Here is a 25596-nt window from a genome sequence, read left to right on the forward strand (position 1 = left end):
CACTTTTCATTATCATTTAAAGATATTTTCTAATTTAAAAATTAATATATACAATTTTATTTTATTTTTTGGTACACGTGGTGTCATGGTGTGTCGCTGATGTGGCATTTTGACATAACATAGGCTTATTTGGGTGATTATTATTTTTTATTTTATTTTAAAATAATGTCATTACCTTATAAACTAAGGTTCATTCTCTTTTTCATTTATATCTATGTTTTTGGGGTCAGTTTGCTTGTGGCTTTGTTGTAATATATCGCATGCACTCGTACCATTGGCAGAAACACAGTCGTAGGTGGCGCTCTCCTCGCAGGGTCCGCTCCTGCAGAGGAACCGCAGGTCTCTCTCACTGTACTTCACGATTCGTCGTTTTCACTCTAAACAAACAGGGTTGACGCCATCTCCAAAATCGCGTCGTGTCTCGTTCGAAAGATTTTTTATTAGTCTGCAGCTTTTTCTTTCTCCAAAAAAGTGTCACACGGCACGTAACTCCGAGTTTACGCCTTCGAGGATTTTACCTTTTTAATAGTTAATTTCTGCAAGCTTTATAAATATCCGTTAACCATCCATCTTCATAAATATCATGTTGCCACTATCAGATCCTTTATTCTAGTTCTTTCTCTGGAGATGTCGACTGTGCGACTGAAGCCTCTCCTCCACTTCTCCGACATACAGAATCCAAAGCTGTCACGTAAATCCAAGAAGAAGTTGGGTTTTTCTTCTTTCAACTATCCTCTTCATCCCATCTTCAGTGGTCCTGCTCGTTTCTGTAAGTTCAGCTCGCGGCGGCTGATTCTTCCGGCAATTAAGTCAAGTCTCACCGACTCTGCTTCAGTGGAAGCGGATACGGATGCTTCTGTATTGTTCAAGGAAACATTTCAGCTGAGGCGGACGCAAACTGTGAGTGGGAACAAGTAGCTAAAGGAGATACATGATTCTTAATTGTTTATTTCTTTGTTTACTTTTTTTTTTTTATGGGGCATTTTCTAAATTTCTGCTGATTGGTTATCTTAGGTGGAGGGGAGAGTTTCAGTGAGGTTGGCTCGTGGAAGTGATGAGAAGCATTGGGAGCTGACTGTGGGCTGTAATCTTCCAGGGAAATGGATTCTGCACTGGGGTGTGACTTATTCCGATGATAATGGAAAGTGCGTCATATTTATGTATTTTTATTTTTTTGGCCTTTTATTAAGTTAAATGTTGAATAGCATGGATACTGATAGGTGGAGAGGGTAAGCAGTAATATGGAATTCTTAAATAATTTGCTTTGGCTGTGACAGTTAAAACCAGATTTAAGGAGATTATATGTTCGTTTAAATGAGCTCCTCCTTGGCCTGCTTATAATTCCTAAAATTGATTTCAGCGTTAGCCATGTCTGAAAGTATTTGTGTATAATGATTAATGCAGCGTATGTTTTGCAAAATAATGTTTCATGGGTCTAAATCATGAATGTCATATTATTAAAAAGATTTCTTTGACATATGGTAGCACAAGCATAGTTGCTATTAAAAGATATTGGCCATCATTATCAGATTAACGGGATGGAAATGAAAGTACATGTTTGTTATATTTGGTGTTCGGTATGATTATTTTTTTCTTCATGAGAAGGCTGAGATGATGTTTGAAACTTTGCAGTGAGTGGGACCAACCTCCTCCTGAAATGAGACCTGCTGGTTCTGTTGCTATTAAGGTATACATGGATCTCTCTTACTTGTCAGTGGTCGTGCTGGAGAAATGGATGTTATGCTATGGCATGATCTGTTCTCACAAAAGTTGAGAGCTACATTTTCTGCACAGGTGGCTGTGTAGGTGGGCCCGCCACGTGAAAGTTGCGTAGATGGATGACCATAGTTAAGAAGTCTTTGTCATTGTGTCATCAATCTATGGGAGTTCTTTCAATAATGGGCTGTTCATTCTCTGTTGACAGTTAGGTCATTTATTCAGGTGTTTCACTTATAGTGGTGGCCCAGTTGCTTGCATACATATCGCAACGTTTGCTTAACTTGTAGGGTAATTTTTTGAAAATGGACTCTTAATCTTTAATTTCCAATTCTCAATTCCAGTGAATAGAGGGCTAGGGATGCTGTAAAACATTTTACATATCTTAGCATTAATGTCGTCAACCCTGACAAAGCTGGGAAAGAGATTTAAGAGAAGGGATTAGTAAATATTTACTGTAGTTGGTTTGAGCACTTTTTTCTTTTTTCCTGTCCTCTTTTTTACTAGAGCATTTTTCCTGAGCTAAAAAAAGTGCTTAAGTCATTTGGCTTATTGACAATCCTTGAAATTACTTAGTTTTATGTTTTTGATTTTTTGCATTTTCAGGATTATGCAATAGAAACACCGCTCTGCCAATCTCTGACTACTTTGGAAGGGCAATTGCTTCATTCAGTACAAATCAATTTTAATGTTGACAGTTCCATTGCGGCTATAAATTTTGTTCTGAAGGTTCTATTTCTCTGACCTTGAATTTTAAATGACAATTACTGTGAGATACATAATGACAAGCAAACCTGGAGAAGCAAAAAACTGGGAAATGATGGGACTTATGTAGTAACTGACACATCTATGAAGCAATGTCCAGAAAATAAAGTATGCTTCTTAAGGTTTGCCCTAGATGGAAATTTTAAATAAAAAAAGGTTTGCCCTAGATGGGATTATGTAACATATTTGCTAGGATAAGTAAATGTTGATGACTGCATGAACCTAGACATATTGTTGCTATGTTTTATTTCATGACCATATTTGATGTCCTAGAAAATGCAAGCTAGAAGGCACAAAAGTTTGCTACATGAATCACAAGATAAGAAGAGCATTTCTAAGTGTTTTTTCTTTGGAGGAAGGTGGGATTACATTCCAAACAGCAGACAAACTTTGGGGATCCCCTTATAATGAGGGAATCGAGGGACACCCCTTCTTGGCTGATCTTGGAACATGATAACTAACATATTTGCTATGATAAGTCAATGTCCATAACTGCATGAACCTAGAGATAATTGTTGGTATATTTTATTTCATGACCGTATTTGATGTGCCAGAAAATTCAACCTAGAAGGCTCAAAAGTTTACTACATGAAGCACAAGATAGAAATGTGAGTCCAAATACAACTAAAGTGGGAAGTAATATCCATAATCTCCAGGAAAACATCCCAGTAGCGCCATGGGGGGCGGAGGCGCGATCATCCCAACCGATTACCACCTTGGAATCTCCTTCAATGTGAAGAGGGTTTCCACAGTTGTCCCTAAAGCATGAAGCCCGTTAAGGAGACCTTGTAACTCAGCCGTCGTCGAATACGAAATCCCCAAAGCGTCCGCACAAGAGAACAACTGATTACCAGAGGAGTCAGAGATAACTCCCTCAAAATCGGCAATTTTGGGATTACCAAACGAAGAGCCATCAAAATTAAGCTTGAGGAGTTCGAGTCTAGGTGGGGTCCATTCCTTCACAATAGGAAGTTGACTCGGTCTCTGAAGTAGCTATCGAATATCATCTTGTGGGTTGGTATAAGCTATAGTGTCTTTCCCTATTGTGATACAGTTAGCCCATTCTGGTTTGCCAAACTTTTCACAGCACCTATTAGAAAAATGATTTGTTTGACCATAGTGGACACATTTCCTATTTCCTCTCTCAAGACATCCACGACCTCGAGTGGACATATCTCTACCATGATCTTTTTTTTTTTTTTTTTTTGAAAAAGATGTATTAATAAAACAGAAGAAAATTACAAAGTTTGAGGGAGCATTTCCCTTACAACCAGTGATTGTAGGGTAGCTCCCTGCCTAGCAAGTACATCTGGCGCCGAATTTGCGGATCTTGGAATGTGGGTCCAATAACAAGAAACAATTGAGGTAATATCTAAAATTTCCTTAAAAGTATCCCAGTGTCTCCACGGAGGAGAAGACACTCTCTCACATCATCGAATCACCACTTTTGAATCCCCTTCAACTTGGAGGGGCCCATTGAATCTATCTTTGAAAATACGAAGACTGGAGAGGAGAGCTTGTAACTCAGCATTCGTAGAGTCAGAAATACCAAGGGGGCCAACATACGTGAAGAGCTAATTGCCGGAATGATCTGAAATTACTCCGCCATAACCAGAAATACTAGAGTTGCCAAGAGATGAACCATCAAAATTTAGCTTGAGATAACCAGGAGCCGGAGGAGTCCATTTTTGCATGACCGGAGGCTTTTTTCCAATGTGTATCAAAGCCAAGTTTCTCCAATTTTCACGAAAGGAGGAACCCAGATAGGGAGAAAATGCTTTCTTTGTTAAAAGCCAAGTAGATATATGACCCACCACTCTGTCTGCAACCCGGTCTACAAATTCACTTTTTGCATCAAATCGTCTGCTATTCCGCTCATTCCGCTCATTCCAAAGCCCCCACGGGATGAAACTGGAACAGGCAGAGAGCATCATCTTTCCAAGACGCGGCATAGAGGTACCCACGAGTGATTTACTAAAAGTGAGGAGAATATCTCTACCATGATCTTTACCATTGCCTCCTTGACCACAGGATGCATCAAACCTTGTTTGGGTGTAATTGAGATATCTCTATCCTGATCTCTACCTTCCCAATAATTGCATCCGCCGTCTTATTGTCTTTCTCACTCTTAGGAGCCATTGTGCCTTCTGTGCTGATCACGCGATTGAAAGCCTACTCAAGGGTTGATACATCTTCATATGCTAACAACTGAGTCCGAACAACATCATACTTAGGTCCATGACCATCAAGAAATCTGACCACCTGAATTTGATTTTTTTCCTACGAAGTTCATCAACATTAGTAGTAAAGGGGTGGAAAACACTTCTCTTGCAAGACCCACACATTTTAGTAAAATAATCAGTGCTGAACCTATCACCTTTCTGCATGCTAAAATATTTCACATAAGCTCATGAACTTTTGATAGATTTCTCTCTTGAGAGAGAATGGACGCAAGAGTAAGCCACATAGCTTTGGAAGTTCCATAATTCACTTGATCATTATACCTGGGTTCAGTGCTGTCAACTAACCATGTCATAACTTGATTATCTTCAACCTCCGGATTCTCAATGATGGAGTCAGGATGATCTTCCTTAAGATATTTTGGCTTCCTTTTTGGCTTTAAAAACTTAAGCATAGATTGAGACAAATTAGCATAATTCTGGCCATTTAACTTCACCGATGTAATTTGAATAGAGTGAGATCCTTTGGTCTTTGTCCCTCATTCAGTTTAATAGAAGCTACAATCTTGGTAGATTCAGCCATTCCACTTCTCAACAATCTCAAAACAGCACACAATCAACTTCAGAGTAATAATAGAAATAGGCAAAGAATACGTTAGGTCTTCACTCTTACCTGTGCAGATTTAGTGAGTCCCACCAATCTCAACTTTAGGGCATAAGTTAGTCACAGGTCAGTAGGAAGACATAAATCAGTAGCATCATGCTAGAAATCCTCAATTCCAACAACCCATTACTCTGCTAACGGACACCACAAATAGAGCTGATGCAGGTATAGGAAGAGTGACACAGGTAATTTTTCAGTAAAGGAGCATCAGATAACCCACTAGAAGGGGCAGTAGTGGACTCATAGATTGATTAATCAGCAGTAAAGGCCATCAACCAAATCATTATGGCGGAAATAAGAGAAAGATCTGACCTTTCTTTCACTAGTAGATGAATTATGTAAAACCCTTCTGTAAGAAAAAAACTGGAAATCTGGAAGGAGAAGGAACAAGATTGCTTGAAGAACTTCCCAAATCTTTAAATTACCCGCTCTGATATAAAGAAAAATTTGAGATTTAGATATAAGAGAGAAGAGAAGAGAGGGAAGAAAAAGAGAAAAAGGTAAGAGAAAAGGCAGTGTTGAGGGTGTTACTTGTTAGGGAGAAACTGAACTTGAGGCAAAAAGACACAATTATCCCTCTTATATAAAAGTTGATAATATATTTAAAATGGAGCCATAAAAAGAAAAATAATAAGGGATACCTCTAGCCTAACTTCCTAACAAGTTACTGGCCACTAGGGGTAGGTTGTACCTAAGTAAAATTACCAGTATAACCTAAAATATATTTTCCAACAATTATGATAGTTCAATTGCTGCTCCTAAAACTTCTTCTAATGAGCATCTTGAGGAGTGCTTCATATGTGCTTCCCTGACAGATTACTGACCTATACCAAACGTCATCATATTTTCAGTTTTGAAAATGTTTGCCAGTGTTTTAAATGATTAGATCCTAAATTTGGTGTATGTGGGATACTTAGGAGTTTGGACTCTTTTGAAACCTCTAAGATAATTGTCTTTTTTTTATTTTTCTTTTTTTAAATACAGGAAGAGGAAACAGGAGCCTGGTTTCAGCACCGAGGGAGAGACTTCAAAATACTACTTTCAGATTGCTGTGATGAAAATACTGTAGTCGGAGCAAAAGACTTCGGTATCTGGCCAGGTTATTTGATTTCATGGATAAATTGAGGGTGATCCAATTTTTAGAAGCTAATGTAATCTTTTGAATTGTAGTCAGCTTGAGTGATCTTGTTTGATTAATCTTGTTGAATTTTATGGAAAAGAGAAAATCTTTATTGACTTGATGTAATCTGAGTACATGAACCCCTATTTATAATAGAGGAAAGTAGTAGAGTCCAATTACAATTAAGCTACCCTTGTCCCAATTACATTCAAACTCTAACACTTAAAGATAAGTCCTAACATAATTAAATAACTCAACATAAATAGAAGACTAATATAACTAAAACACCTTTAAACTCCACCATATTAACTTTGTGAGACCTCCTTCTGTGAGACTCCAGTAAAACTCCACCATATTAATTCTGGCTTTGTGAGATTTCTTACTGTGAGAGTCCTGTAAGAGCCTTCCATATCTTCTCTTCAACACTCTCCCTCAAACTGGGAGGTAATGGCAGTGATCCCAACTTGAACTAAATAACATAGATGTAGTAATAAGTTCCTCTATCACGGTTTCCCAACACTGGGCACCGACTCTCAAAGGTAGAAATGGGTGATAAAACATAAGTCGAAACCAAACTCAAAGGATTTCGAATAAATTAGTGATAATAATTACTAAAGTGGGTAATGCCTGTCATTCACAAGACGACGATAAAAGACCCACGGGTACCAATAAAAAGTCTCAATGGACTTAAAAACACCCATATAAATAAAAGAGACCAACCAAAGCAATACTTCAAAAGGGTTTGGCCAAAGGGGTAAGTGAGAGTGAAATAAAGGACGGTAGGAGTAAGTCTACCAAATAATAATAATATGATAATGGGAATCAAAGGAAGATAAGATGATGGGGGCCACGATGTTCTTTATTCAAATTTTCATTAGAATAACCAATGCTGACAATAGTCAGCAACCGAGGAGTCCTTCTTCCATAACGATGTCTCAATCAAAGAGACACAATAGTAACAACGGATATGGGCCAATGCCCAAATAACACATACCAAATAATGAAAGTCTTTAATAAGGACACATGAAATAATCCGCTGTGAGTCCATCCCTAAATAAGGAAGATTTAATAATTCTGATATCAATATCTCCAAAAATAGAGCACAAAATCACAAACGGTTTGTTGATCAAGAAACTAGACTAAAATATCTTTAATTTGATATCAAATTTGATTTAAATATATTCGTTCTTGAATCTTTTATGATCTTTTGATTCTCTTTATTCGGTATCAAGACCCTTGCTGACTCCAATGCGAATATCTTCTTAAATATAGATCAGATTAACATGAAATTTTCTCATTCTGAAATTAGTCTTCAATACCTTTCATCCAGGTATACGTTTTGTTCATAAAATATACTTCTTTTGAGAAAAAAAATTTGATAGATTTCGGAATCTATAATCTGGCCGAACTAAGTACTCTATCTTCTTTGGCCAATGCCCATTGACTCTTTCAAAATCGATATCTCCATCTAGAAAACTTAGATTGAGAATTGGTTGCATAAGTAAGAAAATAAACTTTCAAATATTTCTTTGAATAAATAATTCTCCCTGTAAAGTCTCGTTCTTGATGGCATAAGCCAGCTCGAAAGTTGAAATTTTCTGTTGTTGCTCGAACCTCTCTTGCAATCTGACCTTTGCTGCTTCAAATATCGATTTCTCTTTGTAGAAAACTCCAATTGCCAAAATTCTTTTTGTGTTGGAAAGTAGACTCGAATATCTTTCCGTCAATATATAATATGCAATATGAAAAACTCAGTATAGAGGTGAAACCACAAAGAAAACAATGGGTATAGGGACTGAAAAGAGAAAAAAAAGATAGATACGAACCTAAATTGCTAGAGATAATAGATTAGAAAATGATCACATTATCTCTGTGGGTTGACCGAGTCAACTCCCAAAACCTGCTTTGATACCATGTTGAATTTATGGAAAAGAGAAAAACTTCATTGATTTGATGTAATCTGAGTACATGAACTTCTATTTATATAATAGAGGAAAATAGTAGAGTCTAATTATAATTAAACTACCCTTGTCCCAATTATACCTAAACTCTAACACTTAAAGATAAGTCCTAGCATAATTAAATAACTCAACATAAATTGAAGACTAATATAACTAAAACACCTTTAAACTGAGACTATTCTGTGAGATTCCCGTAAAACTTCACCATATTAATTCTGGCTTTGTGAGACTTCTTACTGTGAGAGTCTTGTAAGAATCTTCCATATCTTCTCTTCTACAAATCTTATTATGCAGTCTTTTTTTGTTATGGTCTAAGCTTGGTTTAAATGATTATTGTCTTGACAAGATTTTATCAGCTTTGAGTGGTTTGATAAGCCTAGGTTTTTACCTTTTTGTAGCTAGAGTGATACCTTCGTCAATTTTGTCAAAAGTGAGCCTCTTTTTGAGTAGCATGATATTACTCTCTCTCTGTCTCTCTCTACATATATATATATAAAAATGTATTAGTCGATTAATTTAGTTTAAATATATTATAACTGTAGGGGTGGGCACAGGTAAGATCGGAGACTGGTTTTCTAAAACCCGAACCCCGACCCCGAAACCTGAACTTGAAAAAAACCTGAATGGGTCCCACCCCGTTTCCCCAACCTTCAACCCCATTCCGCCTTGACCCTGCATTCTTGATTAATCTCCGGCCAATCCCAGCCCGACCCATAAGATAATAACCCATTAAAAAAATCTATAAACCTATACAAATTCTAATTTTTTTAAAGAAAATTACAAATATCTCAATACACCATAAAAATCCTACAACAAGTTTATACCCCTAAGAAACTTATAAAATTACATCATTGTATCATAAAATATATCTCATTCATATATTTTTAAAGGACATTACGGGTATAAAACCCCGGGGTCCGGGTTTGGCATGGGCTGGGATTAGCACAGGTCAGGTTCGGAGAAACCTAATGGGGTTTTTTTCCCCGCACCATCCCCGACCCATGGGGTAAAATCTAAAACCCATCCCTGGGTTTGCCAGTCGGGTTTGGGTTCCCCACAAAACCAGACCAGGTGCCCACCCTAGTCTACTCTAGGAGTAGAGGTGTATGTTATCTGTCCTTTGCACTCACCGTTACTGTTTTGGGGGGTGTGTGTGTGTTAGGCAATATCTAGTAGCTTTTTTAGGGATAGAATGGAGATGATCGGGATGGATAAAGTACAAAACAAGCACAAATCATTCTCCTGGTGTGAGGAGACATTGTCTTGGCAATCCATAAGGATAAAGAATATGTGGACTTATTCTTGTGACAGTCCTGAGACTCCCTAAGAGGCCAACCAATATAAGCTCAAAATGTACTACTGAGGAAAGAGACATTATTCTGAAATGCTGGACATTTCAATTTCCACAGAAAGTGGCTGATGACCAGAGTCAGATTTGTGCAATAAAATTACGAAATCTTGTCATTATTGCATATGGGATAACATCATCTAGTTTCTCTCTCCTTCACCTTTACTTCAATCTGAAGTGCATAAAAATTTTTAAATTTACTGATGTTTGACGTTCTCTTGAACATCTGGAGCTTTAGGCCAGATATCCAGCATTCTGCTCAATCCTGAAGGATCTCGATCAAAAGCTGAGGAGAATGCTGGTGAAGCAAGGAGTCGTAACCTGCAGAATCAGCTTCTTGAATATTCCATCTCAAAGGAAGTGCCAGTTACAAACTTTTTGACTGTATCCATTCAGAGCAGTGTAGATACCCATAAGAATCTTGTGCATTTTGATACTGATCTACCTGGAGAAGTTGTGGTTCACTGGGGTGTCAGTAGACTCGGAGATAAGAAGAACTGGGAGATACCTGATGGGCCACATCCTCAGGGAACTAAGAGCTTCAGGAAAAAGGCTCTTCAGACGGTATTGCAGGTATTCATTTTGAAAATCATGTTTCTTCATTTCTATGACTGTATGCCTGTAGTACTTAAAATCTGGAACAATTGGAATTTTTTTTTAATGACAAATACAACTAGACTATGCTATGGAGATGCACATCGCTTCTTTTCTGTGAGTAATTTTATGCCCGTTATTGGACAAGAAAAGGGAAGCACATTGATTTTGCTGCCTTTGTGATTTCTAAAAATTACCCCACATCATTGGTCCATACAGAGCAGAAACTTTAGTAATAAAAGGCCAAGACTAGTGTTGTTGATAAGTCAGATCCCAAGATGTCTAAATTTAAAATCAGACGAGCAAGTTCCTGAAAAAATTGAAGCTTATAGAGATTTGGATATTTGGCCACTTCTCAGATGTATCCTCATAATATGTGCATGGTGCAGTATCTTAGTTTTGAGGATTGGGCAATTGGCTCATTGGCCATATAGGGGCAGGGAAATTAATGTGAAGTCATGACCAAGTCTTACCAGGTTTATGGTCTTGTGTGTAACAAACAGTCAAAACAAAAGTGTAATAACTCACTATAATTTTTACTTTTGTTTTTCAATAATATTTTAATTGAGATTAGTAACTCATTGTTTGGGATTCAGCTCTTTGTAGCTCTTTAATATAATTCAACACTATTTCAAAAAAGAAAAAAAGATATGGTTTAAAATTAACTAAAATTAAATGAGCACATTACTTTCTACTTGCATTCATAACTTACTTTGCCACAAACTCTATTAACAGCCTAAAAGGACTGGTGATGGGAGTTGGGGATCATTCTCTCTCGATAAGGAATTTGCAGGATTGCTTTTTGTCCTCAAGATTAATGGATATACCTGGTTGAATAACAAGGATAATGACTTCTTTGTACCTCTTCATGGCACCCAAGTGCATCATGCTGACTCACAGAGGACCATAGCAGTAGCCAGATCTACCCATGCCTCTGCATCTGAAAAGATTGAGGAGGCAGATAGTACAAGTTCTCATGGTGCTTATACAGATGGAATAATCAAGGATATAAGGAATTTGGTTAGTGATATTTCTTCTGAAAAGAGCTCAAAGTCAAAATTCGAAGTAAGCCAAGAAAGGATCCTTCAAGAAATTGAGAAGCTTGCTGCAGAAGCTTATAGCATCTTTAGAAGCTCTAAGCCCACATTTGTAGCAGAGCCTGCAATTGATGTAGAGACACTGAAGCCTCATGTAAAGATATATCCAGGTACAGGTTCGGGATTCGAGATACTTTGTCAAGGGTTTAATTGGGAATCTCACAAATCTGGAAGATGGTATTTGGAACTTGATGACAAAGCAAAGGAGTTGTCTTCCCTAGGATTCACTATAATATGGTTACCTCCACCCACGGAGTCTGTGTCACCAGAGGGATACATGCCAAGGGATCTTTATAACTTGAGTTCCAGGTAACAATTTGTAGTTTAGCCCTTATTATTTCTGTTATTTCAATAGAGCTGGTTTTGTCTGCAGCTTTTCAGTTCTTCAGAGGAGATATATGTATTTATGTGCTACTATACACATTACTAACTTATTTTCTACCTTAATTATTCTTCAGTCAATTTGAACACATATACCTGCTAGAGCTTATAACCTTGAAAACCTAGTAAACTAAAAATTCTGAGGCTGAGCTATGACTCATTTGGATAAAAGCAGCGGTAGCAGGGTCTCAACAACTGCTTTCCTCTTTCGGTGTTGGGACTATTTAGAAAGTAATTAGTATTTCATGACTGGAAAAGGATGTCTTTTTAATCTTCAGAAGCAACTTGAGAGTGTTTTCTTTCCAAAAAAAAAAAAAATGCTTTAGGATGCTGCGTTTAAAGAAGTTGTCTAATGTCAAATGAATCTTTTGATACTATTGGGTCTTATTTGCCTTCAGTTTTTGCTTCTTTTCCTCCTTCCAATACAATTCTTTCCCCATTGCATTCTAAGCCCTGTTGATGATGTTAGAAGCCTTAATAATCTTCTGTTCTTTGCCACCTTTTGCAAAAAAATTCTTTTTCTTGTTCTTGCCCAGCGTTTGGACTATTTTGCAGTGATAGAGCTTTAGGCACTTTCAGCTACTCGTTCTTAATGATCCCTTAACAATGTACTTCTCTTCTGTTTTGTTCTTGATGTTCTTTGCCACCTCTTGCCAAAAGTCAGTTTTTATTTTTATTTTTTATGACAGAGAAAATTATTATCTCTCTAAGGGTCAATTTTTTTATTGTGTCCTTACCGAAAGAGTTCTTTATAGATCCGGGATACTCTTAACCATCTAGGTTGGATATTTCATTCAGGTGAATATGCATCACATAAGGAGGCTGGTGCATGGTGGTGCTAGTTGGAACTAGCAGCTGATTGAGCAGAATGCAGGATTATTCATCCTTATATTTATGCTTTTAGCTTGGAATTAGAATAGTAACACAAGCTTCTTGTATTTGTTAAACTTGGTTTCAGGTCACTATTTCCAAAAAAAAAATTGGTTTCAGGTCTATTCCAAAATGGCTAGCATAAGTTCAGAGACCTTTTCCAACTAATAGCTATATGCTTTTTTCTTTTTGTTGGAAAACAAGTCCAGGGGTATTTTTGTCATTTTCTCACATCAGTAGATTTATTCTTCTATGTAATCTTGTTCTACATGTTGAATTGTGTTTATGAGTCAAATTTCATGTACATAGGATATATAGAACGGGAGATATAAGGAGATGAAGTTTGATTGTTTATGTGAGGGCATTTTTGTAATTTAATAGAGTCTCACTAAAATAAATAGGGAGGGGGTCGTGCATGACCCCCAAGAAGCTGTAATTTTGAGCTTTTCTCCAAATAAGTAATGCTAGCTAACTTAAGGAGAGAGTTGAAGATTAATTTTTTCTATTCCTGAAATAAGTAAAAAGATCTCTTAGTTTTTATACATTTGATGCTTTTAGAGGATGGGACTGTTAAAAGGTTTCTCAATGCATCGTAATAAATTTACAAGTTGCATGCCGTTACTTGCATCTTTCTCATATCACTTAATTGCTTTCTTAAAAGAATTGTTCCATTATTATACTCTCATATTCATTGTCATAAAAAGATGATTAATATCTCATATCGACTTCCTCTGTGGTATCTATCAGATATGGAAGTATGGAACAGCTCAAGAGTTTAGTGAATAGATTGCATGAGGAGGGCATTAAAGTCCTCGGTGATGTGGTTTTAAATCACCGATGTGCTCATTATCAGAATCAAAATGGTGTATGGAATATTTTTGGGGGTCAAATGAATTGGGATGACCGGGCCATTGTCGCAGATGATCCACATTTCCAGGTCTGCATTTCTTTAAGGTTTCTCAGGAAACAGTAGTTAGGTTTTGAAAGTACTGAATTTACGTTATGTTTAGTATATAGACATTTCTTCTGAAATTTTTTACATTGCTAAAGAATCTCCTAAAGACGAAGGGCAAAGTGTGAGTTTCTCTGACCTGGGATAACCCAAGTAGCAACACAGTGCGACATAACATCCTTGTTTTCTCATTATCAATTCATGAAATTTTTTCCATATTTCTTTTGAAATACCAGTGATTTTTCTGCTGATGACCAAGTTGGGTTATTGGTTAAGAAGTTGGTACTTGCATAACTTTCTCTATACAGGGTAGAGGCAACAAAAGTAGTGGAGACAATTTCCACGCTGCTCCAAACATTGATCATTCACAGGATTTCGTGAGGAAAGATATAAAGGAGTGGCTTAACTGGCTGAGGTTTGTGAATATATCAGTTTCCTTTTTCTCTTTCCCAACTTTGCATGAGGTGGAAATTGCGAAATGAATCATTCTCTAGAGTTGATATGCATTATTTGTGAAAGTTCGTCAACTAGGGTGGACATATTTGCATGCATTTTGATGGTAATGTTACTAGAGACGAATATTAGTGGATATTGCATATTCTTAGCATGAGAAACTACCCTGTCCCAATTACACCCAAACTCTAACACTTAAAGATAAGTCCTAGCATAATTAAATAACTCAACATAAATAGAAGACTAACATAACTAAAACACCTTTAAACTGAAACTCTTTTGTGAGACCTCCTTCCATAATAATTTTGGCTTTGTAAGACTTCTTATTGTGAGAGTCATGTAAGATTCTTCCATATTTACTCTTCAACACTCCCCTCAAGCTAAAGTTTATAACTTCAGCTTGCAATGAAAAGGATCCTTGGTTTTCAGTTTTCTTTTGTTGAAAAAAAATTCTTCATAGATGCAAAAAAACTTCGTCTTTTGTGCTCCCCCTTTCTTGAATATTTTGGTCACATAAAAATTACCACAACATATGGAATAAAATACCTTTTTCTTGTACTTCTTCTTCTACTTCTCCCCCTCAAGCTGGGAAGTAATGACAGTGATCTCAACTCGAAACAAATAACATAGATATAATAATCTCTTCCATCGCGGTGTCCCAAGGATAAGTACAAAATTGGGCACAGACCCTCAAAAGGTAAAAATGGGTGATAAAACATAAGTCAAAACCAACATTAAAGGATTTCAAATAAAAATAGTGACAATAATCACTAAAGTGGGTAATGCCTGTCATTCACAATACGGCGATAAAAAACTCAAGGGTTCCAATAAAAAGTCTCAATGGACTTAAAAACACCCATATATATATAAAGGTAAACCAACTGAAAGAACACACAAGAGGTTGGCCCAAAGGGGTATGTGAGAGTCAAAAAAGGATGGTAAGAGAAAGGTAACCGACAAAAAGGGATAAGTGAGATATTTTTCTGATATTGTTGATCAATAACAGCAACTCAAAAAGTGACGCAAAAAATATGGCTTTTCGGATTTTTCAATGCAACAGGATATCAACATGACCTTTGATTCTTTCAATGCGAATATATCCTTAAATATATATCAGATTGACATGAAATTTTCTCCTTTTGAAACTAAAATTAAATACCATTCATCCAAGTATAACTTCTCTTCATAAAATATACTTATTTTGAGATAAATAATCTGATAGATTTCGGTCTTTGTAATCTGGCCGAACTAAGTACTCTTTCTCCTTTTGCTAGCATGACCATTGACTCTTCCAAGATCAATATCTCCATATAAAAAACTCAGATCGAGAATTGGTTGAATAGGTAAGAAAATAGACTTACAAATCTTTCTTTTGATATATAATTCTCCATATGAAGTCTTGTTCTTGATAGCATAAAATAGCTCGGAAGTTGAAGCTTTCGGTTGCTACTCAAATCTCTCTTGCAGTCTGACCTCTGCTGCTTAAAATATCAAATTCTTTTTGTAGAAAACTCCGATTACCAAAATCCGTTTTGCGTTGGAAAGTAGACTCGAATATTTTTTTGTCAATATATAATATGCAATATGAAAAGCTCAGTATAGAGGTGAAAACGCAAAGCAAATAACGGGTATAGGGACTGAAAAGAGAAAAAAAAGATAAATATGAACCTAAATTACTAGAGATAATAGATAAGAAAAGGATCACATTATCTCTATGGGTTGACCGAGTCAACTCACAGAACCTGGTATGATACAATGTTGAATTTATGGAAAAGAGAAAAACTTCATTGATTTATTGTAATCAGAGTACATGAATCCCTATTTATAATAGAGGAATGTAGTAGAGTCCAATTACAATTAAATTACCCTAGTCCCAATTACACCCACACTCTAACACTTAAAGATAAGTCCTAACATAATTAAATAACTCAACATAAATAGAAGACTAACATAACTAAAACACCTTTAAACTGAAACTCTTTTGTGAGACCTCCTTCCATAATAATTTTGGTTCTGTAAGACTTTTTATTATGAGAGTCATGTAAGACTCTTCCATATTTGCTCTTCAACACTTAGCATGAGACCTAACCTATATTGTCCTTGGGTTTAATTTTCTCGTTGAAGTATGATTTGAAACCATTTATACCCAAGTATGTTTACCCTTGTGGTAGCAAGATGTTCTTTGATTTTTTCTAGGATGTTTGCTCTTGTGGTGTAGTTAGTGATTTTTCTTTTCAATGGGAAAGTTATGGTTTTCTTCGAGGAAGAAAACTTAGAAAAAGGCAAACAATAATGACGAGCCTATAAAAAAAAAAAAAAAAAAAAAAAAATTGGGACCACTGGATATCAGAAGCTGCTGATCTGTCCAACACCTAGCTAAAACTAACTGCAATACTATTTACTGATGTAGGAGTACTTTTTTCCTGGCCTCCTAGAAAAATGATGGTTCTAAACTAAGACTTGGATTTTCTCGAAGAAAAGCCAAGGCTGGCAACTGTTGTTTTTCCACCAGCTTATAACCACTTCCAAATCTCCTTCAACTGCAAATGGGCCATAGTGTGAGCTCCAAGTTTCTGGTTCAGTGGAGTTGACTATTTCAAGGTCCGTAATAAGGTGGTACTTGCCTTTTTCTCTCTAAACATGCATATGGAACTAGCTGGACCTGGATTGCTTTTAGAGATGCCTTCAATGTTTGATTTGATTGAGCTGGCTATAGTAGGGTTCCAAGGTGAGTTAGTTGGAAATCCTGTAAGGGTAGACCAGCAAGCAGTGTTTAATTGCTCTTGATTCTAGGACAAGCACTATCTTTGAATTCTTCCATGACACCAACCGCAAGAGAAAATTTGGTGTAATGTTTTACTATGACCCCAAGAATAAGTAAAATTTATCAAAGAAAGCTTGGTGGTTCTTGTCTTTCCAAACGAACTGAGGAGTAACGACCAAGGAGACTTGATTACACGATATGACCAAGTGAAAGGAAACGGCACAACAGACATTGAGAAATTAAGTCTTTGAATGTTTCTAAAGCATAAGTTCAAATCCAACTTGATGAGCTGAAGATCCCCAGACTTTGAAAGGTAAAACACAATTCAGGATGGGATGGTTAAGGGGTCAAATTTCAGCATTCCAAAGTTTTATATAGGAGGCTCGCAGCATGGAGAATCCTTGCCTAGCTTATCCATCTACGATTGTAATCCTCCTTTTGCCAATTGAAGTACAGTCTTCGAAGGCCCTTGCATTTCTGAAGAGAGGTCATACCTGTGGTGGTAGGGAAGGTGGCATAGAACATCCAAGTATGAAAGCATAATGTAGTACCTGAAAGTTCCCTTTTCAAATTGCTTTATTTATGAATTACTTTCTAGTCAAAAGCTTGAGCTCAGTGAAAAAGATAAAAGGGGTTACAAAGATATAACTACTCCTTTTGCTGATTGGGCCTACCTGAAACAGTTAGCTTCTATGGTCCTGACCGAGGAGAAGCTTACTTGTGAGCAAAAAGGGTGGGTAGTCTAATACAGTGGCTTTTTAGCTAGTTAAATGAACTTACAGATCATTCTTGTGGTGTCTGTCAGAGAAAAAGTGCAAGTTGATTCTTGCCGACTTTGGACCTCGTGGAGCTAAACTCTTGTTCCTGTAGGAACTGACAGCCATAGATGAGTGCTTGTATGCATATGGGACAGGTGCACAGACACTTTTCCGAATCCTAAATTGGAGTTGTTAGTTTCAATAGCCATATCAGGCTCATGTCGGTAATAAGGATGACTCAAACGCATGAAATGCTAAATTGCACAGAGAGTGGCAGTGGTGGCTCACGTCAGTGAATCTGGACTGGTCTAGATCTTCTTTTGGATTTCACATTCCCCTTACAGTAATTGCATGGATGTGTGAGGTTTTCTATTGCTTAGGCTCCCTTTCTCCCTTCCTGTCCCATGCTTAACTTTGATGATAGCTTGGGGGCCAATTGTCTGGGGAATATCTGTATGGCATATATATCCTCTTTAAATGTAGCGGTTCTATGAATTTCAGCTTCTCATGAAAGGTCCACGACTCTTTTCTTTATTTCCTTTTGGTGTAAGGGACTAAGCCTCTATCATTAGTTGGGCGTCAAAATATAAGCCTCTCAGGAAGAGTCTTACTCATTTTGATGAGGTTGTGGACATTCATAGTTCCTTTTCCATTTCTTAGTCTCACAAATTTCATTGCAAACATTTTTGGGTGAGAAGAATCTCCACTTGTAGTGCTTTTCTGTATGTTCTTTCATCTGTATATTCTATCATTTTTGTGTTATTACCATTCAAAAAATTCTCTTTTTTTTTTGTCTCTTCCCTCTTTAGGGACCCTTGTATTTCTGACCCTCCTCTTTAATAAATTTTTTACTATTTTTTCCATTAAAAATAAAATACTTATTATTTTCAATTTTTTTGAGAAAGACCTTTTGTCTGTTGTTCACAGTAGTTACATGTGAAATACAGGAAAGAAATTGGATACGATGGATGGAGACTGGATTTTGTGAGAGGATTCTGGGGTGGTTATGTTAAAGATTATATGGATGCCACTGAACCCTACTTTGCAGTAGGTGAGTATTGGGATTCACTCAGTTATAACTATGGTAGTCTGGATCACTGTCAGGATGCCCACAGACAGAGGATCATTGATTGGATAAATGCCTCCACTGGAACTGCTGGTGCATTTGATGTCACTACAAAAGGAATCCTGCATGCGGTAAGATCCATTTCGTTCATCTGGTAATTATTTTTAAACATTTCTGTTCAGGTCGAGATGCCCACTTTTTAATAGAACAGCATAGAGGTATTTTCTATTTTGACTCACGCATCCTAAAAAGGTGCCTGGATACAAGTATTATGCCATGACTTAAAAGTTTTCTTAAAGGATCTATTACAACACGTATCTTGATTTTTGTCACATAGTCTCAAATTATAAAAATATCTTATGAGTGCAATAGTGTGCTTGAATGCAGCAAATCAATTACGCATATATATGTTGGCTAAGGGCAGGACAGCTGAGATACCATCTCCATTTGCTTCATTTTCCAAATGATCCTTGATCATTGTATATCACTTTGTGGTGCTTATTCTTTCATTTGACTGATTTTGTTTAGAAAAAGGTTTATTATACTCAGCTCCTTGGAAAATGTCAAAATTGCTCTTACTTTTGTATGCAGTAAATTATTTGTTCGTACCCCTACGAAAAATGTCAAAATTGCTCCTACTTCTGACAAATTATAAATGACTCTTACCCCTAGGATTTTGAAAACCATTACACTAACACCCTTGGTTTGATCTTTGATAAATAATGACAAATCTACTCTGATGATGATGTTGATCACCATCATCATCATCATCTTCATCATTATTATTATTATTATTATTCCTCAACCAGGAGGAGAGCCTACCCCATTGGAGTAATGGGATTGGACGGGAGGGCCTTACTACCCCACCCAAAAGTGATGCTGCATCTTGTGGGGGGAGGGAGGCCTCCAACTCTCCCTTCTATCTTTATTTTTTTCCCCTCCCGTTGGAAGGCAGTGCCCTTTGCATAAGAAAGAAGGGGGTAGGGTCGGCCCTTCTGCACGTTTTCTTCTTTGTTTATGTAATGCAAGGATCGCTCTTACTCCTTACACGAGAAGAGCCCTTCCACATGTCAAGGCTCTATCCTTGCTCTTTCCTCCCCTTGTGTCCATCACAAGGAGAGGTTTGGTATCTCCTCCTTTTTATGTCAAGGAGGGATAGGAAGAGATCGGCCCCTCTCTTTCCCTTTTTAGGTAAAAAAAAAAAATTCAACTAACAAAAATTAAAAAAAGATGATTTTGTCAATTTTGTGATAAAGTCAAATATGAAGTGACTGGAGTAATGATTTTTGAAATCTAGAGGGGGAAGAGTAATATGTGATATGTCTGGGTCCCCATAATGATTTAGATATTGTCCATAGGGATGAGAGTGTTATCCCTTAAAATAATTGTTAAATTTGGGATGAGGTCCATCCCCCAATGAGTAGTAGAAGTTAGAAGAGTTCTTCCCAACTAATAATCACGTTTTTTTCTGATATTAACCCATGTATCTACTAGCACTTCCCTTTATGTCCAAGCCTACACAAATTGGGTAATAAGTCTAAGATGTGAACAACACAAACAACAAACAAAATGAGGCATGAATTGGGTCCAAGAAAAATGCCTCGCTTTGGTATCATGTTAAAGTTTGGCATAGGGCTATCTCAAAATGATTAGCCCAACTTAGGAGACCTTTTCCCAATCTTATTTTGGTGATATTAACTCCTATAGGATTGTTTCCACTAACACTAATCACATCCAGGCCTACTCAAATGGACAACAGACCTAAGACATGGCAATGCAAACATGGTATAAACTGGATTCAACTTTAATGTGGTATGAAAGTAGGATTTTGGCCTTGTTGTGCCTAGTTTGTGCCCCATTTAGTTTATACTTTTGTTTGTGTTGTTCATGTCTTAGGTCTGTTGTCCATTTGAGTAGACCTCAACATGAGTAGGATGTTAGTGGGAACAATCCTACATAGATAAATATTAGGAAAAGTTATATGATTATTAGTTGAAAAAATACTTCTCAACTTGGCTAGTTATTTTCGGATGGATATAAACCCAAATTTAACATGGTATCAAAGTGGGTATGTGGACGTGGACCTCCAACCAATATTGTTTAGCATACAAGCTAGATGTGTGAGGGAGTGTTAGTTCGAATAGTCTCATACGAGCTACTATCAAGAAAACTCATATGGTTATTAGTTATTATTTGGAAAAAAAATACATCTTAACTTTTAGCTAGTCATTTTGGGATGAATCCGGACTCAATAAAAAATGATTATTCAATACAAAGCTGGTGCCATTTAGCTTATATATGTAGCATAGCTAGTTTATTTGGGGCATCTTATGCTCTGCCAGAGTGAAAGAGTGGTTTGAGTGATCTAAATATACTCAATCAGCAATGAAATGGTTGGAAGAATGATTTCTGATACTGGCTCATCATTGGTGCAATTTTTGCATGGTGATCATAGATGTATTTATGTATTTTCAGAGTATTCAAGTAAATGTTTACATCACAACTGACATGTTAACAAAGTCTTGTATCACAGATCCATTTTCATTAAATCAGTTTTCTTGAATTTGATGTCATTTTGATTGCTGCAACACTGGGTTTTTGTGAGCAGACTCTGGAAAAATGTGAATATTGGCGATTATCAGATGAAAAGGGAAAACCCCCAGGAGTTGTTGGGTGGTGGCCATCCCGTGCAGTAACGTTCATTGAAAATCATGATACTGGGTCCACTCAGGTTTGTATTTCCTCCATCTTATTGGTGCCTCCAATCTGTGTTACTATTGCTTGGATTTATGTTCTAAACAAAGAGCCACTCTACTTGAACTAAAGGAGTACTCTCTTTTGGTTGATTTTTGTATGTTTTTGGCTGATTTAATTAATACTGCCAAAGGGTCATTGGAGATTCCCATCTGGGAAGGAAATGCAAGGGTATGCCTACATCCTGACACATCCTGGAACGCCTGCTGTCTTCTATGATCATGTTTTCTCTCACTATAAGGATGAAATAGCAAAACTGATCTCTCTCAGGCATCGCTCTATGATTCACTGTCGGAGTACAGTACGTATAAAAAACATGAAGCTTTTTTTTGGAGAAAGTTAGATCATGCTCTCCTTTGTAACCCACAAGTTTATGATTATGATTCAGGTCAAGATAATCAAGGCAGATCGAGATGTTTATGCGGCAAACATTGACGAGAAAGTAGAGATGAAGATTGGTCCCGGTCATTATGATCCTCCCGGTGGTCCTCAGAAATGGATCGTAGCTGCAGAGGGTAGAGATTACAAGGTCTGGGAAGCGTCCTAAGGACTATCTGTCTCTGTCCGCAGCTGATATTTAAAATGTAATCTGTTATACAATAAAAATCCCAAGTTTGAGGGGGTAGAAAATGTCCGAAGTGCTTCAAACATAATCTGTTATACATTTATGATAGATTCATTGGACTTGATTCTCAATCCACAAGGAGAAATTAGAAATAGATGAAAGATGGAAGTACTCATTAGTCATACACAAGTGTGTTTTATATGATTTTCTTCATTTGCTTATACAGGACTTGTGAGCTATATACAGTCCATTACGATACGGAAGGAACTGATGCCACTCTTAACTGGACTTGAGCTTGCGGGAGACGAACATCCCGACAGAGAATGCCATCACTACTGTTGCAATGAGCGCCTTGTTTTCCATCGCCATTTCTAGCATATTTCCAATGAGATCAGTCTCTAGCCATCTTTTTTTGTCCTCAATCTTCTCCTTTATCTCATCCCAGTTTATTCTTCCGCTCCACCTCTTTACACTATCTTCTGCGTTTGCTCCATCTTTTCTCTCTTTTTTCTCTTCCTCTGCTCTGATTTCTCCATCATCTTTCTTCTGACCTTTTGGCTCTGCTTCCTGAATCCTTTCTTTCTGATCCTTTTGCTCCCTCTCCTTTCCCTTCATTGCATCTTCTTTCTCCTTGCTCTCACCCTCTTTTCTGTCAGCTACTTGATCCATCAATTTATCTTGTTTCTCCTCTTTGCCACCCTTTCCTCCATTCACATCTTCCTTATTCTCCTCTCTCTTACCCTTTTCTCCCCTCGTGCCTTCCTTTTCTTCTCTCTTACCCTCTTCTCTTTTCAATTCCTCTTTTTTATCGTCTCTCCTACCCATTTCTCCCCTCGCTCGTTTCTTCTCCTCCGCTCTCGTATCCTTTTCCTTCTTAATTGTGCCGACATGTGCCCCATCTTTTCTTTTCACTCTCTTTTCCTCACTCTCTTCCTCAGCATCCCGACCAGCTTCATCTCGTTTCTCATCCTTTGGCTCCTCAGTCTTTTTCTCTTCTTCTTTCCCAGAGCCCCCAGCAGCAGCGGTCGTGGCTTCCTCGGGGGGTTCTACTTGTTTCTCCACCTCCTTCTTGGGAATAATTACAAAAAGTAGCCCATGTTCAAACTTCCCGCTAACTTTTTCAACATTTGCGTCTCGTGGCGCTTTGAAAACCTGCCTGAAAGTCCTCACCCTGTTCCCTGTAACTCGCCTTTCTCCGCTTACCGTAATGTTGCCCGTATTGTCCACTAGTAGCTTTATTTCTTCTTTCTTGAAACCTGTAACAAAGAGCAAAGAGCGATGATCTCCCGTTTTTCCATTACATTAAAACGTGGGCAATGGGGAGAATCAGAAAACTGACCAGGTAGATCGACGAGGAGGATATGTGCAAGGGAGTCTTGTGTCCAATCAGAGGTAGGTTGAATTTCCTCGTAAACCACCTGCGGGTTGCCTCTGTCTCTGAAGCTTTGCATTATCGTGGGTAGGTTGAAGCACGGAAAACAATTAATATTGTAGCTTGTTGGGATTGCAGAACACAAACTGATGAAGAAACTTGCAGAAGAAATGCAACTTATATAGGTTTCCGCCGGAAGAGTTTCCTTCTTCTCTGGAAATTGTAAATGGGTGGCAGGCGACTTCCTCCGCTCGAGGAATGCCCAGATTCTTATTTCGATTTTGTTTCCTCTGAAGCACGTAAAACTGGGAAAGGTGGAATTCTTTGCTTTTTGGGCACATCTCAACTTCTCTGTGTTGAATGCTTTGAAATTTGAGATACATCAGATGGTTTTCTCTGCTATTATTCTCTTCTTGCAGCTAATGGCTTCCCAGCCGCAGCAATTTTGTGCAAACAAAATCTCTGCAACTGCTTGCTTAAGAAGCAATCAAAAAGGTGGGTCTAAACCATCCCAATCCACATATTCTCCGAATCCGTGCTAGGGAGATTGGTTGATCGATTCCATTTGGTTGCTGATTCTCTGTTAGAAAGTCTATGTCGGATCAAAAAGTTCAGATTGGTTGAATGAAGCCTCTTGCAGGAGATTCTCTGGCATATCTGCTTCCCAGTTCTTGTCCGCAAGGATTGTAGTTGATGCATCTGAGACCCCAATGAATAATGATATTGGTGCAAACCTAAAAATAATTGCAATTATGAAAGGTGAAGAACGTTTGAGATAGTGTTTTCAGCTTATCTTGGTCTAAAAAATGATTTAGTTTGAAAGTATAATTTAATGATATGGTAGATAATCAAAGAAATCCTTAGGCCACGTGTGAATATTGAAACCGGGTCCTTTTTGCATATGGAGTCCAAGCTTGACCGGGTTTAAGAATTCCCTGAACGGCTTGGTCCAGAGAATCATTAGAGCTGACTAATCATCATTCATCAGGGTCGATGTCAATGATATGGGAGACTATTCAAAGGTGATTTCCGATCGTTTACGTCGCTCTTCATCCAATATCCGGAGATGGATTAGATAAACAAGCTTTGGGGAAATCAATAAAGATACAACAAAGAGAAAGCAAGTAGAAGAAGAATCGGAAAATCATTCACGATCAAATACTCAAATGGATTTTTGTTAATTACAAACTTATTTGCAGAATCCAGAGACGAAGCTTTTGACGTCCTTGACTAGAGCCTCCATTGCCCCTGCATCAAGGAGTTCCGCAGCGTGGTGACCCTCCCGGAACTGGGTCACCACCTTCACTCCCTTCTCCTCCAGCATCTTTGCAAAATCTCGCTGCCGATCATTCAGCGGGTCCCCCAGGTTGCTGCTCACCAGACTCCTCGGCAGGTTTCCCATCTCCTCCGCCGACGGCGTTCCGGTCATTGGATTGCAGAACACGTGGTCTCGCTGTGACCCAGATGGTAGCGACAGCTCCCACATCAAGTCCGTCACCGGCAGCGGCAGGATCATGTCGTTGGCGAACCTCAGCTCGGAGTCCGTCCGGAGAACGCCACCGAAGAACGGTTGAATGAATATGAGTCCCTCGATTACAACCGGACCCAGATCGATCTTCTGTGTCCGCAGCGCCGTATGGTAGACGATGTTCCCCCCCGCGCTGCTGCCTACGAGAAAGCAACGCGAGACGTCGCCGTAGTCACGTACCCACGGCTCTTGCGCCCACTCATCACGGACCCACTCGACCGTGTCGAAAGCGTCGTCGTACGCCGCCGGGAGGGGGTTCTCTGGAGCCAGTCTGTAGTCGACGGAGATGACGATAGCCGGTAGCCGGCAGGCCATTTCTTCGGCATACACATGGTAACCCGCAGTCGCGGGGCTGAAGCAGATAAACCCCCCGCCATGGAAGAAGATGAGTATGGGAAGCTTAGTCTCAGAAGGAACCGGATTGGGTCTATAGATCCGAAGCCGGACGTTATGATTGAGGTCGGAGATGACGTCTTTGGAGAAACATCTAGCGGTGGGATGTTCGACTTGTCCGACGGGTGGGCAAGTGGGGAATAAGGGTAGCCGTGTCAGGGAACCATCATCGTTCCTAACTAAGTGCATGGCCATGTAAGGGTCAATCGAGGGGGGTTCGACGACATGTTCGAACACGTCTTCAGTTCTCTCTCTGTCCCTCTGCTCGATCTCCATGAAGAACTCGGAAAGGACT

General features: G+C 38.2%; 3 protein-coding genes across 4 annotated transcripts; 1 reads left to right on the forward strand and 2 right to left on the reverse strand.

The window, feature by feature from the left end:
* Positions 1-521: 521 nt before the first annotated feature.
* LOC137948906 (alpha-amylase 3, chloroplastic-like) lies at positions 522-22187 on the forward strand. 2 transcript variants are annotated; one of them, XM_068795120.1, is made up of 13 exons: positions 522-900; positions 1015-1145; positions 1633-1687; positions 2323-2445; positions 6310-6424; positions 9987-10327; positions 11084-11754; positions 13444-13633; positions 13957-14063; positions 18571-18820; positions 21298-21420; positions 21577-21744; positions 21832-22187. In XM_068795120.1, exons 1-13 carry the CDS (start codon positions 628-630, stop codon positions 21988-21990), a joined length of 2706 nt encoding a protein of 901 aa, XP_068651221.1. In that variant the 5' UTR covers positions 522-627; the 3' UTR covers positions 21991-22187. The 2 variants fall into 2 exon arrangements, with proteins under 2 accessions (XP_068651221.1, XP_068651222.1); XM_068795121.1 differs by having other exon boundaries at positions 523-900; positions 9993-10327.
* Positions 22134-23459, reverse strand: LOC137948465 (inactive protein RESTRICTED TEV MOVEMENT 2-like). The gene is made up of 2 exons (XM_068794551.1): positions 23348-23459; positions 22134-23264 (listed from the first exon to the last, which is right to left on the reverse strand). The coding sequence occupies exons 1-2, from the start codon at positions 23457-23459 to the stop codon at positions 22288-22290; spliced, it is 1089 nt and encodes a 362-aa protein (XP_068650652.1). The 3' UTR covers positions 22134-22287.
* A 1110-nt stretch (positions 23460-24569) lies between these two features.
* Positions 24570-25577, reverse strand: LOC137948466 (probable carboxylesterase 8). The gene has a single exon (XM_068794552.1). It carries the CDS (start codon positions 25575-25577, stop codon positions 24570-24572), a length of 1008 nt encoding a protein of 335 aa, XP_068650653.1.
* Positions 25578-25596: the final 19 nt, after the last annotated feature.

The sequence above is a fragment of the Aristolochia californica genome, unplaced genomic scaffold (assembly GCF_029961685.1).
Source record: "Aristolochia californica isolate CCGP_79_NKW_82.1479 unplaced genomic scaffold, dmAriCali1.0.hap1 SCAF_13, whole genome shotgun sequence".
NCBI classification, from domain to species: Eukaryota; Viridiplantae; Streptophyta; class Magnoliopsida; order Piperales; family Aristolochiaceae; genus Aristolochia; species Aristolochia californica.

Excerpts from the sequence above, each read along its gene's own strand:
- LOC137948466 (XM_068794552.1), bottom strand. The coding sequence starts at position 25,577 with ATGGAGATCGAGCAGAGGGACAGAGAGAGAACTGAAGACGTGTTCGAA.
- LOC137948906 (XM_068795120.1), top strand. The coding sequence starts at position 628 with ATGTCGACTGTGCGACTGAAGCCTCTCCTCCACTTCTCCGACATACAG. Across the intron at positions 1,688-2,322 it reads CTGGTTCTGTTGCTATTAAG|GATTATGCAATAGAAACACC; the intron begins GTATACATGGAT and ends TTGCATTTTCAG. Across the intron at positions 11,755-13,443 it reads CTTTATAACTTGAGTTCCAG|ATATGGAAGTATGGAACAGC; the intron begins GTAACAATTTGT and ends GGTATCTATCAG.
- LOC137948465 (XM_068794551.1), bottom strand. The coding sequence starts at position 23,459 with ATGCAAAGCTTCAGAGACAGAGGCAACCCGCAGGTGGTTTACGAGGAA. Across the intron at positions 23,265-23,347 it reads CCTCCTCGTCGATCTACCTG|GTTTCAAGAAAGAAGAAATA; the intron begins GTCAGTTTTCTG and ends TCTTTGTTACAG.